This window comes from Antechinus flavipes, chromosome 5 (assembly GCF_016432865.1).
Source record: "Antechinus flavipes isolate AdamAnt ecotype Samford, QLD, Australia chromosome 5, AdamAnt_v2, whole genome shotgun sequence".
Lineage (NCBI taxonomy): Eukaryota > Metazoa > Chordata > Mammalia > Dasyuromorphia > Dasyuridae > Antechinus > Antechinus flavipes.
The window spans coordinates 37637844-37651722 of record NC_067402.1 but is presented as its reverse complement, the minus strand read 5'-3'; the positions used below and the strand labels follow the sequence as shown (position 1 = coordinate 37651722).

General features: G+C 38.9%; 1 protein-coding gene across 1 annotated transcript in view; it reads left to right on the top strand.

Annotated features, from left to right (window-relative positions):
* Nucleotides 1-13879, top strand: part of CPNE4 (copine 4) — a 428237-nt gene extending 414358 nt beyond the window's left edge. Inside the window, exons 12-16 of the mRNA XM_051963712.1 lie at nt 960-1014; nt 4301-4352; nt 8439-8572; nt 9951-10187; nt 13280-13879. Of these exons, the coding sequence (XP_051819672.1) occupies nt 960-1014; nt 4301-4352; nt 8439-8572; nt 9951-10187; nt 13280-13414 (613 nt within the window). The 3' untranslated portion in view covers nt 13415-13879. The remainder of the gene's footprint in view (nt 1-959; nt 1015-4300; nt 4353-8438; nt 8573-9950; nt 10188-13279) is intronic.

Sequence of the window (13879 nt, the reverse complement as noted above, 5' to 3'; positions counted from 1 at the left end):
ATATCTACCATGTCCATTGTTACTGGAGCCTTGAAATCATACATGATGGAACTCTGACAACAACAAAGAAAAAACATTTGAGCAGTCAAGTACAGAGCTGAACTCTTGCCCATTTAGCAAACTTTACAAACTTCTGACAGGATTAGGAATATTTCTCAGTGCCTCTCTTGTTTTCCTAGCAGGAAAAAGTGAATGAAATATGAAATACTAATTCAGATCACTAAGAAGATGTCATAATCAGAAGAGCATAACATTGAATACAGTTATTCCTTCCATATTGCTACTTTTGTCATCACAGTTTCAATATATTGTGGGTCAGCATAAGAAATTAAAAGGGAATTTGGGGGGGGGGGGTATTGCAGAAAGTACAGACACACTCAAAGGCCAGCAGATGACACAAAAAAGGTTTAGAAACTAAGATAGTATTATATAACACCAATAAATTGTATCTTTCAATGCCATAATTCAGACTTCTTCTCTGGTACAAAGGGAGGACCAAAATATTTTATGTGGATTTTCCAGATTGGAGGAGGAGGGGGAGCACTCCTAATTTGCACTTTGTGGAAGGGATATTTGTATAATATCATGAGTCTAAACTACTTGCTATCTCAGGAGTATGGGTCAAAAATACCAAAAGGGCTGCATGACATGGTACCATGGCATTCAAAATGGTGTAATAAGGTTTGAGCATACAGTAATAGCAACAACAAAAGCTGAAGGTTTGCAAAGCCTTCCTGGATTTAAGTTCAAATCTGGCCCCTGATACATACTACATGTGACTGTGGGCATCTCTCTAGGCCTGGCTTCTTTATCTGTATGGCCACTAAAGGTTCCTTCCAACCCTCAATCTGTGATCCTATGAACCTATTTGATGTTACACATAACTTCTCCCAAGCTTCCCATCTTCTTCATCAGAAAGCAAACTAAAGCAATCAGTTGTTTTTTAATCTTCATTTCAGTGACAAAATGTTTCCAGCTTTTGGTTTTGGAGCCAGGATACCTCCAGAATACACGGTGAGTGGGTGGGGATTGGGGGGAGGGGAGATCATTTTTGTAGCACTTCATCCCTCTCAAGAGCTTATTAGTCTCAGGTACGTTTGGCTTAACACTGAGTAGCTTTCCTTTTGCCCTGTGTGGATAAAAGAATTGAGTCATGTAGAAATAATGAGGTTAGATCATCATAGACAAACTCTTGGTCTATGATCTACCATAATGACATCAGTCAAGTAGAAGGCTGGATAGCTCCTGAAAACAGACCAGGGGAATCATCTCTTGTCTGGCTTCTTGAGAACATGGCTCTAGCCTTGGAGAAATAGGAAGTAAACCCGATTCTTGCAACACAAAACATCTTGGAATTGGCAGAATATTTATTAAATGTGCTGCTAGCAGATCTGCCCATCTGGGTTTCAAATCTGGTTAAAGAAGGAACCAGTAACCATGATTTCGACCATTTTTGTATCATGGAATCCTATGGCACATCAGAGAAACCAACCGACCCCTGCTGAGAATGTGGTTTGGTTTTTGTTTTAAGTCATAATTGAAGAAAATGTTCAAATTTAATTAGATGTTAATGAAAATGAAGAGTTTTTTTTTCCCCATCCATGTTTACAAATATCATGAAAGCTGCCCTGAGCTCAGGTCTAGGTGGAACAAGATGGCAACAGAGCTGGGGTCGCCTATAGATCAGACCCAGAAAGGTTCTGAGCAAAAAGCCAGCAGAGGCCCCTGGGCAACTGCAAAGGTCCTTGTGGGTAATAGACTTGTGTTGTTTTTGTTCTTTATTTCTCATGGATCACAACAGTCAGACCTGACACCTGCAAAGTATGGCATGCTGCAGGACTTCTTCCAGGGTGGAAGTGGGACACTCTACTTAAAAAGTGTGTGTGTGTGTGTGTGTGTGTGTGTGTGTATTAGTGTGTATGTGTATTAGTGTGTATGTATACATACACACAAGACATAAACATACAGATATGTACATATACATTATATAATATATACATACATACACATATACATGCTATACATAAACACACATATATAATATAAACATATCCATATATAAATATCATATGTGTATATACACATACACACACACTTCAATAGAGAGAAACTAAATTTTACCACACTGCACAGTCCTAACTCATCTTCCTGAGTTCACATCATTTACTAACTATGTGATCCTGGGTAAGTCATTTTACTGTTTGCCTCAGTTTCCTCATTTGACTGGAGAAGGAAATAGCCAATCACTCCAGTGTCCTTGCCAAGAAAAGCTCAAATGGGGTTATGAAGTGCAGAAATGACTGAAAATGACTGCACAACAACCATGTATCATAAAAAAATGATATGAAATATTCAGATGTTGTAAAAGTATGGAAACAGACATTCCTGATGGAGATTTAGCCTAGAGTATGCTTTAAGGTAAATATTAGCTAAAAGTAGTTTTTTTTTTCCCCAAACAGAATAATTCTTTTAGAGACTCTCTTCTCCAACTTAAAATTCTGTCAGATTACCCCTGACTCCCCAACCAGGGAGTACATCCCCAAACCAACACAAGCCGTTTTGGCATTTGGTGTAAGCAGCCTAAAAGGTATCCTCCTGTGAACTCTATTTGTGATATGAAAATAACCCAAGAAATAATTCAGATCAATTCAGGAGCAGGAGGGAAATTAGTTGCCATAAAGTCAAAGATGAGCATTATTAATGATGTCCATCTGGCATCTTCCTATTTTCACTAATGATTCTTGCTAAGCAGCTCCTAACTTTAGTTGTCTCTATTGCTGCTGTAGGAATGACTATGTTAAATTTCAGCAGCATCTAATATGGGGAACCCCTGGACAAAACCCACACTGTTCCATTCTTGTTATAGCTCTGCCCCCTATAATAGACTTGTCTCCTCTTCTTGATGTGGTCCCCAAGGGGCTTTAAATCACTTTTTCTAACCTGTCTTCTACTTTGCTCACAAAGGAGCAGCCAGGAAAGAGGGGATCAGGTGTGGTGAATGAGGCTTTTACCCCAGAGACCTATTTACCAGCTTGTGGGCTTCCTCCTGAACGGAGCAGGTGCTGCAATGATCAGATCCTTGAATTTGTGAAAACAATTTTCACAAGTCACAATTTTGGCTCCATTTGAGTTTTAAACATTTCATCTAGTACCTGAGGTTCCTATTCTCCTATTCTCAGCCCACACTGCCTTGCAGCCTTTGAATGCTATATTATGTATAAAGGAAGTTTCTCTTCTAATCCAGATAGCTACTAGCTCTCAGAATCATAAATGTAGAACTGGAGGAGACCTTCCTTGGAGGTCATCAGGCCAACCTCCTCATTATACAGATGAGGAACTGAGAGGTCCAGAGAGATTCAGTGACATATTAGTCAAATGGTGAGCATGTGTCTGAGGTGGATCTCAAACCCAGGGGATGCTGACACCAATTTCTGTATTCTATCCACTACACAACACTTTTTCTAGTGAGGGGAATTAGAAAGATGGCCCAGTGTGAGCTTCCCCTTGCTTTAATTAATGATGATCCCCTCTCACTATTCGGATCTATCCCAAGATTCTTTTCTTTTAGATTTCCAGCTATAAGTTTCTGGCCCTAGAGCTTCTGTTATTCCTTGTGTCTTGAAGGTTTTTGGAAAGAAATGAGTAAATATCATGCTGTTGCATGATCTTATGTATATTAACCAAAAATCTGTATGGGAAGAAAGGCTAGAGATAAATCTACTGCTTTGTGGCTGTTCAAAAATTCCATGTCACTCAATTTCAACTATATATATATATATATATATATGAATATATTCTACTTTTTATTATTCTTCATACTTTCCTTTGCTTTGAATTTTTGCTGAAATACCAGTACCTCAAACTTTAGCTCTTCTGTTTATTATCACGAGCAAAAGGACTGATTAGGCTCTAAAACTTATTTTTTTTTAATATACATTATGCAGGTCAGAGACAGCTCCAAAATCCAGGCACCAATCTGTCTAAAATTCCTACGCTATTAGATTTGTATTTCTCTGACCCATTTCTTTCTATTTTTCTTAGGCATCTTTCCTCCTCCCTTTCTCCAGTCCCTGCCAAACACTATTCAACAAATTTCCCTGTCACCTCTACTCCCCAGGGAGCTGAGAATTTATCTTCCTTTTTGGATTGATTGGAGAAAGACTTAAGATGATTCCTGCTGTTAAACCCATAATGAATGTAATGGACATTTGTTTGCAAACTTTAAACCTCAGGGCTTCCTTACCGGATTAAAGTTGTAATTCTTTTCTCTTCCTTTTTTTTTTTTTTAATTGATATCTAGGTCTCTCACGACTTTGCAATTAATTTTAATGAAGACAACCCGGAGTGTGCAGGTAAATTTATGTCAATATATAACTTATTGGAGAGTGTGTGTGTGTGTGTGTGTGTGTGTGTAGACACACACACACACACACATATATATATATATGTCAATCTTACCCTTGTGAGCATACAATAGAAAGGACCTGCATTTCAGTCTTGGCTCAGTTACTTCCCTGTATGATCTTGAACATGTTACTACATTTTCCTAAATGAGGATTACCTCTAATGCTTTTCATTTCCAATTCCATGAACTATTCTCTGATACAAAACTAGAGCATTTAGCCCAAATGTACACGTTCAGGGCCACTCCAAAGTCTGTATTAAAGAAAAGCAATGCTCACTCAGTAGCTAAGTCCTCTGACTTTGTCAGTCCTCTGAGACTCTTTAAAACATATCTAAGAGTCCCACTCATGGATTATATGTGAAATCTATGAGGGTCCTGGGTGCAGATGTGAGAGATGAAGCACAGAAGTAGTGAGCCCTTCAACCTTTCGACCTTCTAGACCTCCCCAAAAGGCCATCTCCAACATTCCTCATTCCATCAGCTTCATCCAAAGGTTTCCTCGTTCAACTCTACTAAATAAACTAACAAACAAGTAAATACACACACACACACACACACACACACACACACACACACACACACAATTTTAAAAACCACAGAATTCTCCCAGGACAACTCTTCCTTCTACTCTATTAGATCTGCATACCACTACCATGACAAACATGCCCCAAATAATCCCATACGCTATAGGACTAGGGAGCAATCTCAGCTCACACTCATCTAGCTATCCTTACAGCAGTCCTGCAGGCAGTGAAAGCCTGATTATCTCCATTTTAAAGATGGAGAATTTAAAATTGAAAGAGACAGGATGACTTGGCCCTAAGTCATTGCCCCAAAGTTCTCCAGGACTTTCCATCTACCCAGGCTTTATGCCTCTTGGATCCCTGGAACTCCCATCTAACATACTGCCTTTACCTAAGGTCTCTATACTGCACTCTGATAACTTTGAGGTCTTTTATCTGCCCTGCAATCAAGCTTCTTCTAGATGTTATCTCTCCCAGTTAAGGTTAGGTCTCATTTTTTTTCTAGTTATATCTAGTTACGAACTGCTTAACGAATGTTTTTTTTTTTCCCATTCATTCTCTCACACAGCTCACAAATGTTAGGAAAAGCCTGGTCTGCTTGAACCTGGGTCTCCTGTCTCTCGTCCAAGCGGAGCTCTTTACACTATACATTGCATGCAACCTCTAATTTCCTTCCCCAACAGACTTAAAAGGAAACATGTCAAGATAATTTACTTTCCACTTGCATTGGTCTAGGGAAACCCCGAGTCCTAAAGTCAACTTTCACAGTCACCAACAGTCAACTTGGCTCCAACCATCACGAGGCACCCATCACTGTTTGGCAGCAGTACAGCACAGCTCCTATTTGTGGATTATTCCACTCTCCAAAAGCCCCGCTTCCATTCTGTTCTCTCCCTCCCCTCTTGTTTACATGCATATTCTAGCTTTGTCCCCTTTCCTCTCCGTACTCAGCAGTTTAAATTCCAAGATATATTTGATTCCAACCAAGTCAGTTTTAGAAATGAGCTGTCCCCATCTGTTTAATGTTCTTACAACCCATCTGCCCATGCTTAGGGAAGGAAAATCAAGTCTGTTTATCTTAGGCAAGACCTCAATCAAGAAAAAACATCATTGAACTTAGTTCATCTGTAGAACAAGGATGAATAATAATTTGAAGGCTATTGTTCAAACTAGAGACTTTAGGGAGGAGTAAGGTGGATCCTGATGCCTTCAAAGAGTCTCAGAATGATCTTTCCATAAGAACACAACAGAAGTCCCTCATCCAAATTTCAAGAGCTGATTTACAATTTAACATGAAGTATAGGATTTTTTTTTTAAAGATAAGACTTCAAGAGACTCCCCAAACCCTATTTGGAAACAGTGCTGTATCCAGGATCCTTTCCCTTAAGATTGTTGTTCAATCACATCTGACTCTTTGTGACCCCTTTTGGGTTTTCTAGGCAAAGATACTGGAGTGGTTTGCCATTATCTTCTCCAGCTCGTTTTACACATGAGGAATTGAGGCAGTCAGGGTTAAGGTCATACTCTTATCTGTATCTACTGTGCTGCCCAATTCAAGGAAGGGAGTTTGAACAAAAAAGAGAAAAGGCAATGGAAAAGCAGTAACCTAGAACAGTAAGTAAACTAGCATTTATTAAGCATCTATTGCGTGCTATGCACAATGCAAGGACTATTGAAATAATCAGATTGATTTTATATCCTTTTTAGATCGATCCTATTCACATTTAATTGATTTTGTCTTGTAACTATCTAAGTTGTGGCTCTTTGTCTCTGAACTTAGTTCACAATTCAGTGGGCCTGTATGTTGCAGGTTAAGTTTAGCAATCGTACTAATTGCTGTTCTGTTCTTATGTCAACAATGCCAAAGAAGTCTAGTCTATCATCCCTAATCTTGCAGGTGGATTCAAATGATGACCATATCTTAATTACAATTGCCTGCCCCTCTTTCCCAATTTTCAAACAACCATATTGTCTCCCATGTCTCAGCCGTGTGATCAATTGTATTGATTTTATCATTGATGATGTCAAGTTTTTTAATCAATTATTACTTGTACCCCATCCACAAAGTCTTGTTTCTTTGTTTCTTATTCCCCACAACTATAAAAAAGTGCCATCTCCCTCATTTGGGATCTTAGTTTTGCTAAGGAAGCAGAGTTCTTTTTTGATGGTAAATTTATACTTTACTAATAAATTGATTATGCTCAGAACTTTGTGTCTCAGTTTACTTTAATTTTAATCATCACATTATCCAGAGTGGGCATCTAGGTGGCACAGTGGTCCAGGAGTTGGGAAGATCTGAGTTCAAATCCAGCTACTTACTAGCTATATGACTCTAGGTGAGTCAATTAACCCAGTATGCCTCAGTTTCCTCATTTGTAAAATGAGCTGGAGAAGGAAATGGCAAGCCACTTCAGTATCTCTGCTGAAAAAAACACCTCAACTGGTGTCACAGAGAGTCAGACATGAGTAAAATGAATGAACATCCATTAGGAAATAGATAATGGAAACCCTGATTTTATTACTTGCTTCCTTGCACCCATCCCTACCACTACCTCCCAGTAAACTATAATCTCACGGAGAACAGGGATTGTTTTTCATCTTGCTTTTGTCTCCCTAGTACTTAATCCAGTGTTTTGCATGCCATAGGAATTTAATAAATGCTTCTAGAATTAAATCAAGTTTGGAAAAATTTTCCCACTATAGATCAGTAAATGTCAGCTACTCCTCCTTTGATGCTTCATTGGGAGATGACCGTGAGTGTTCAAGGGCAATGGCAGTGGAATTAAGCTAAGGTGCTTTTCTGGGTCTAGTGATGGACTGTCCATCATCCGAGAATGAGCTTAGCTAGAGCCAGACAAATTCGTCGCCAGGTTGGCTGCAGGCTGATGGGTTTTCCAGCTCACAAAGAGTATCTTAAGATGGAAAGGGGCTACATCTGTGTCAGAGGAGAAAGGATCCACACTGATGAAATCACACATCTTTGTTGTGCATGTCAATTAATAATCAACATCCAAACAGGTTGGAAGGTCCCACAAGGAGGGTTTAAATTAACCCTGATTGAGAAACAAATGCAAGAACCCCAAGTACCATAAGTGAGGGTTCACTCTAGTTATATTAAGAAGTGATAGACTACAGCTACACATTAGTGTGAGAAGAATACTTCCTTCTCATTCTAACCTATATTTGGGAGTATTGGGACAGTCTATATGAACATGAACTACTTTCCTTCCATTCTCCTACCTTCTTACTGCTATGTACGTAGCTTCAATGATCCCATGATACGTCCCTCATGAGTGAATGCTTGACCCTAGCAACACTTTTTAACTGCTGACCTAATGACAGCTAGACAAGGATTCTGTCCCCATTCCTGGGCCTGACTCCACAGGGTTCCTCTGTCCATGCTCCCATCATTCTTTCCCTTGATGAATCCACCCTGAAGTGGATACCATGAGGTATTTTCACTTTAACCTGTAATCATTTCATTTTGTCTTTCTTATTGTTTTCTTAAGGAATCCAAGGAGTTGTAGAAGCCTATCAGAGCTGCCTCCCTAAGCTACAACTCTACGGGCCGACAAACATTGCCCCTATCATCCAAAAGGTAGCCAAGTCTGCATCCGAGGAGACCAACACCAAGGAGGCATCGGTAAGGGCATCTGACCATCATACCTCTCCTATCCTGAGAATGAGCTCCCTGGGGAGGATCTTTCTATAAAATGAACTGGGCTGCTGAGACCCTGGATAATAAAATGTACCTCAGTCACTTTGACCCATCCTGCTGCTGCTTCCCTCCATTCCTAGCTGCCTTCTTTAACTTCTTAATCTTCTCAATTGAAATATATATATATATATACACACACTAAGATAAGTGAGATAATTACCCCACATAATGCAGAATATCTCAAATGGAATTATTATACTAGGTTAGGGTTAAGAACCTAAACAGTATGGTCCCATAGAAGTGTAAATACATCTTTAATAGCATTTTTTGAATGCAGAAGAATGGTAGGTTCCCAGGTTGTTTTTTTCCCATAAATCCTCTCTAAAGCATTTGTCTAATGGATCATTTCCCTATTTTACTTTATTATGTGAACTAGAGTATGGGAATATACCAGTGCAAGGCAAGATATATAGAGAAATAAATCCACTGGTAAAAATCCACAGGCAGGAAGAAAAACTGAAATGAATCAATGTTATATTTCACAGATTATGTGAAAATACTATTACAGGTGTGACATCAATATGACTTGAGTTTTATGTTTCATTTTTTCATCGTAGTAGTATGGGATTTAGACTGATCCAGCTACATTTTCATACCCTATCATTCCTTCAGATCAATAGAACCAATGGTCCAATGTCTTGTCAACTAAGGATATATAGTTTATAGCCAAAGAGAAGTTTTTCTTCCTATAAAAAGATTTCAGATCATGAGATGACCAGGGTTTTAAAATTTTTATCTCCACAGTCTCCTTTTATGACTACTTTCAATTTATTACCCATTCCACCTCTTCAGTTATGTCTTTGACTAATCTATAATTTTTAAACACATATTTTTAGGCTCAGAGGGAAAAAGGAGAACTAAGTAGCAAATTCACTTTTATGGTCTTTTAAATGCTTTCTTCCTCAAAGATGATCATTTTGGATTTTCAGGTGATGACAGATTTTTAGTTCAACTAATGATTCACTCTGTATATTGTGCACCACAGGAATATTGTAAAAATTGTAATAGAGTGTGTTAGTTCCTGAGACATTTCTTTTGGCAAATATTACTGTTAAGTATTCAAGATCCCACTTGGCATTATGGGATATTTTTTAGCATAGTATAGGAAGGCTTATGGTTCTGGCAGTGGGAGGCACGCCCTCTACCAATAAATCTCACAAGCCATCTATGGCTCTGGTGATAACAGGGGAGTCTGGATGCTAGTTGTTACAGCACAAGTTGGCTGGTTGCTATTGTCATTGTCTCCCTGTCTCCTTCCTCTTCCCCACATCCTACCTCAACTCTTTCCATCTCCTGAATACAGCAATATTTCATCCTGCTGATCCTGACAGACGGTGTGATCACAGACATGGCCGATACCAGGGAGGCCATCGTCCACGCTTCCCACCTCCCCATGTCGGTCATTATAGTTGGGGTTGGCAATGCCGATTTCAGCGATATGCAGATGTTGGATGGGGACGATGGGATCCTGAGGTCCCCCAAAGGAGAGCCTGTCCTTCGAGACATTGTCCAGTTTGTGCCATTCAGGAACTTTAAGCACGTAAGCAGGTTTTTCTTGGGAATTAGAGATACAAGGAGGGAGGGATAAAGATTAGGGGAAACATTATTGATCAATGTATCCCAGATGGACCTTTACAGACTCTAAATATGATTTTAGTAAGTCAATTAGCTGACTAGCACAGCTAGGTTCCGATTAATATAAATAATGAACATCCTGAAGTGGCCACATTATTGGCATTCATATCATTTGTGTCTCTTGGTTTAGAATAAATATTTACATAATTATTAGTTCAAATGCATGTGACTATTTCAAGAGATTGCTTATTTGCACTTTTTGGAAGCTGGCTGTGGTACTGTTGGACACGGAACAGCTTTCAACATTGTCACCGTCTTCCCTGATGGTACAAGCATGTTATGACAGCAGCCATTCTACTCAAACAGTATATTCCTTCAGTTCCTAGAACTCTGGCAAGAATCCTTGAAAACCCTAGCTGGGGTTGAATGGTTTCAAGAAGGCTTATATAATTAGACCCATTTTTTTAAAGGGGGGTAAAATTAAACCCACTCCTAAGATTTGCATCTTTACTAGCTACAAAATGCATAAGGATATTCTAAATGAAATAAAAACCAAACCTAAGTAGGCAGTAATAATATAAGCTCGTTTATTCCAAAGGAGCCTAAGCTTTAGAGTTGGGAAAGACATTATAGGCCATTAAATCTGGCCCTTCATTTCCCAGATGAAACAGGCCACAGATATTAAGTGATTTGTCCACATTTAGTACATGAATGGCTTGCATAAAGCATGATTCAAACTTAATGCTCTTGCCACTGTTCTATGCTGCCTCTCAAGTTTGATTGGTCTCCATGGAGAGAGACATATGAGCATGGTATATATATGATGGCCACTTCATTGTTCTCAGTCAGGACATCTGGGTTCTATCCCAGGCTTGCTCTAAGGAAAATATCCCCCTCTCTGGGATGTCCCATCAATCAAGTGGGTTTCAGTAAGGTCACTGTTAATAACTGTCATATCTTGTCCCAGTGTCCCAAAAGCTTTTTGGATCCTTATGAGGTGTTTTGACTCTGATCCAATATGCTTCTCTTCCTTCCAAGGATTTTTATCATCTAAGCATTCATTAATGATGGGATCTATGTTTTATCCAGGGGCAGCTACAAGGTGTAGTAGATAGAGTGCTGGGCCTGGAGTCAGGAAAACTCATTTTCCTTAATTTACATCTTGATTCAGACACTTACTAATTGTGTGAGCCTAGGAAATCACTTGTGTGACTTATTTGCCTCAGTTTCCTCATCTGTAAAATGAACTAGAGAGGGAAATGGCAAACCATTCCAGGATCTTTCCCAAGGAAACCCCAAATGGAGACACAAAGAGTCAGATGTGACTGAAAAATGACCAAACAATATATGTTTATCCTGGTGATGGACAAAATGTCAGTTAGCACATGGTCAAGAATGGATTCCCAGAAGGCTCCACCAATCCAATATGAGGCCTCTAAGGACTCCTTGTTCTGTCTGGCCATTCTCTTACTTCTTGGTCCATTTTATTGTTCTGTTATTGAGCCCACATCTCTCCATTTTTTCTACAGCAATATCATGAGAACTAACGAGGTAAGTACTAAGGTGTGATCACTGGACTGCCACTGCTATGGTAAGCCAGTTCAATAAGTTAGTGACCCATAGAAGTATATCATGAGAAATACTCACTAGTCATCTTGCATGGGGCCCAGAATTTGGTACAATGGAAAGAGTATTAGCTTTGGTGTCAGGAGTCTTAATTCAAATCCTACCTTCGATGCTTATTGTCTATACTTTTGGGGGCATGTCATGTCACATTTTGGGACAATTTGCAAAATTAAGAGTTGGACCTGATGAGTTCAGAGGTGCCTTCCAGTTCTCAGTCTGGGGAATGGTCAACCTTTTCCATGTAGGAGCCACAAATATACTCAGGCACTTGCAACACTAAGGGTTCAATGGGCTGGTAACTTTCTAGTCCAATATTCTCTCTCCTTTTCCCAGCTCTAAAATATGGCACATAGATTTGGAAAATGGGTATTTTTCCTAGTCTGATAGGACCCTTCCTTGGAGGTGCATGAGAAAATACATTTACTTCTATGGGTCACTAACTTATTGAACTGGCTTACCATAGCAGTGGCAGTCCAGTGATCACACCTTAGTACTTACCTCATTATTGCATATAAGTGTGTGCCTAATGCTCTGGCAAGAAGAAAAATGCATGGGAAATTCATTCTCTAGGGACTGAATCCATCTTGATTTAAATTTCACCCCAGCTGTCACATTGAGGGCTAATAATTAAAACTCAGATCTTCTGACAATCTTACTGTCTGTTTGTGTCTCCTCCTCTCTCTCTGGCTTCCTCCCCCCCCCCTCTGATTTGAATCTTCATACACATACATGTAAATAAGGCTCAAGCAATAATATCAAATCAGAGAGATAAAAATAGAAATATATTCCAGCAGAACTGGCTGATGAGTGGTCCATTATCTCAATATCTCATCCCCTACTTCCAGGTTTTTGCTCAAGCTGTCTGTCCCCCATGAAACAAACACATTCTCACTTCACTTTGACCTTTCATCTGGTTTTCTTCTAAGACTCAGATCAGGTTTTCCTGATTTTCTAATAGCTATTGAACTTTCTGTCCTTGAATTATTATATATTTCCTTGTTTGATTAGATATTTTAATCCGATCTCCCAGACAACATAGACTCCTTGAGGGACAAATATCAATAGATTTTTGTCTACCTTTCCCAGACACAGCCTAATACCACACTTCTCTCAGTAGGTATTGTTTAAAAGATGTTGAATCAAATTGAGCAAAGGTGAGTAGAGGTATCTAGGCTACAACATTCCCAAGTATATCCCAAACCACATTAAAATGTTATTGGAAAACAATGAACAAAATAGAAATATAACAAAATGTAGAAAAGGTTAATATGTGGTTTTCTGAGTCTACATGGGGTGGCAAGGATCCGACATCACTGCCATAGAGGCCCAAAATGGCATTGTTGGATAAATGAGAAAGACCTGCTCAGAGCCCTAGATTCTGATTCCCAGCCTTTGTAAATATGTTATCCTATTGGTCTTTTCTCCTTACAGGCGTCTCCAGCTGCACTTGCAAAGAGTGTTTTGGCTGAAGTTCCAAATCAAGTTGTGGACTATTACAACGGCAAAGGAATTAAACCAAAGTGTTCCTCAGATATGTATGAGTCTTCCAGGACACTAGCACCATGAACTTCTCCACACACTTTTACAGAGTTCTCAAATATTATTCCTGCTAATACTTAATATTCCTACTACTCCAGTACTTAAAAAAAAATAAAATAAAATAGCACGTTTTGGTGATTTTTAACTGACATTTTTTTCTGCATGTGTATCCCCAAGGCTTGGATCTGTTAAGCAGTTGTATTTGTTGAAGACTTTTTATGAAGAAAAAAATTTACTCTTTACATTACAGCATGTCGCCTTGAAATAAAATGGTAACTGTATCTGTTTTTTATACAGGTTTGTTGAAATTTTGCTAAATTTCTTATTATCTTTACACTGTAAAGCATTTTGAAACATTTATTGAGCATCGATAACCAAAACAACAACAAAAAACTATTTGGTTTTCTCTGCTAAAGGATGAAAGTTTTTTTCAAAATGGCAGATGCATGGACTGTATTTTGCATGTTTCCAATAAAAATAATACCATTTGCA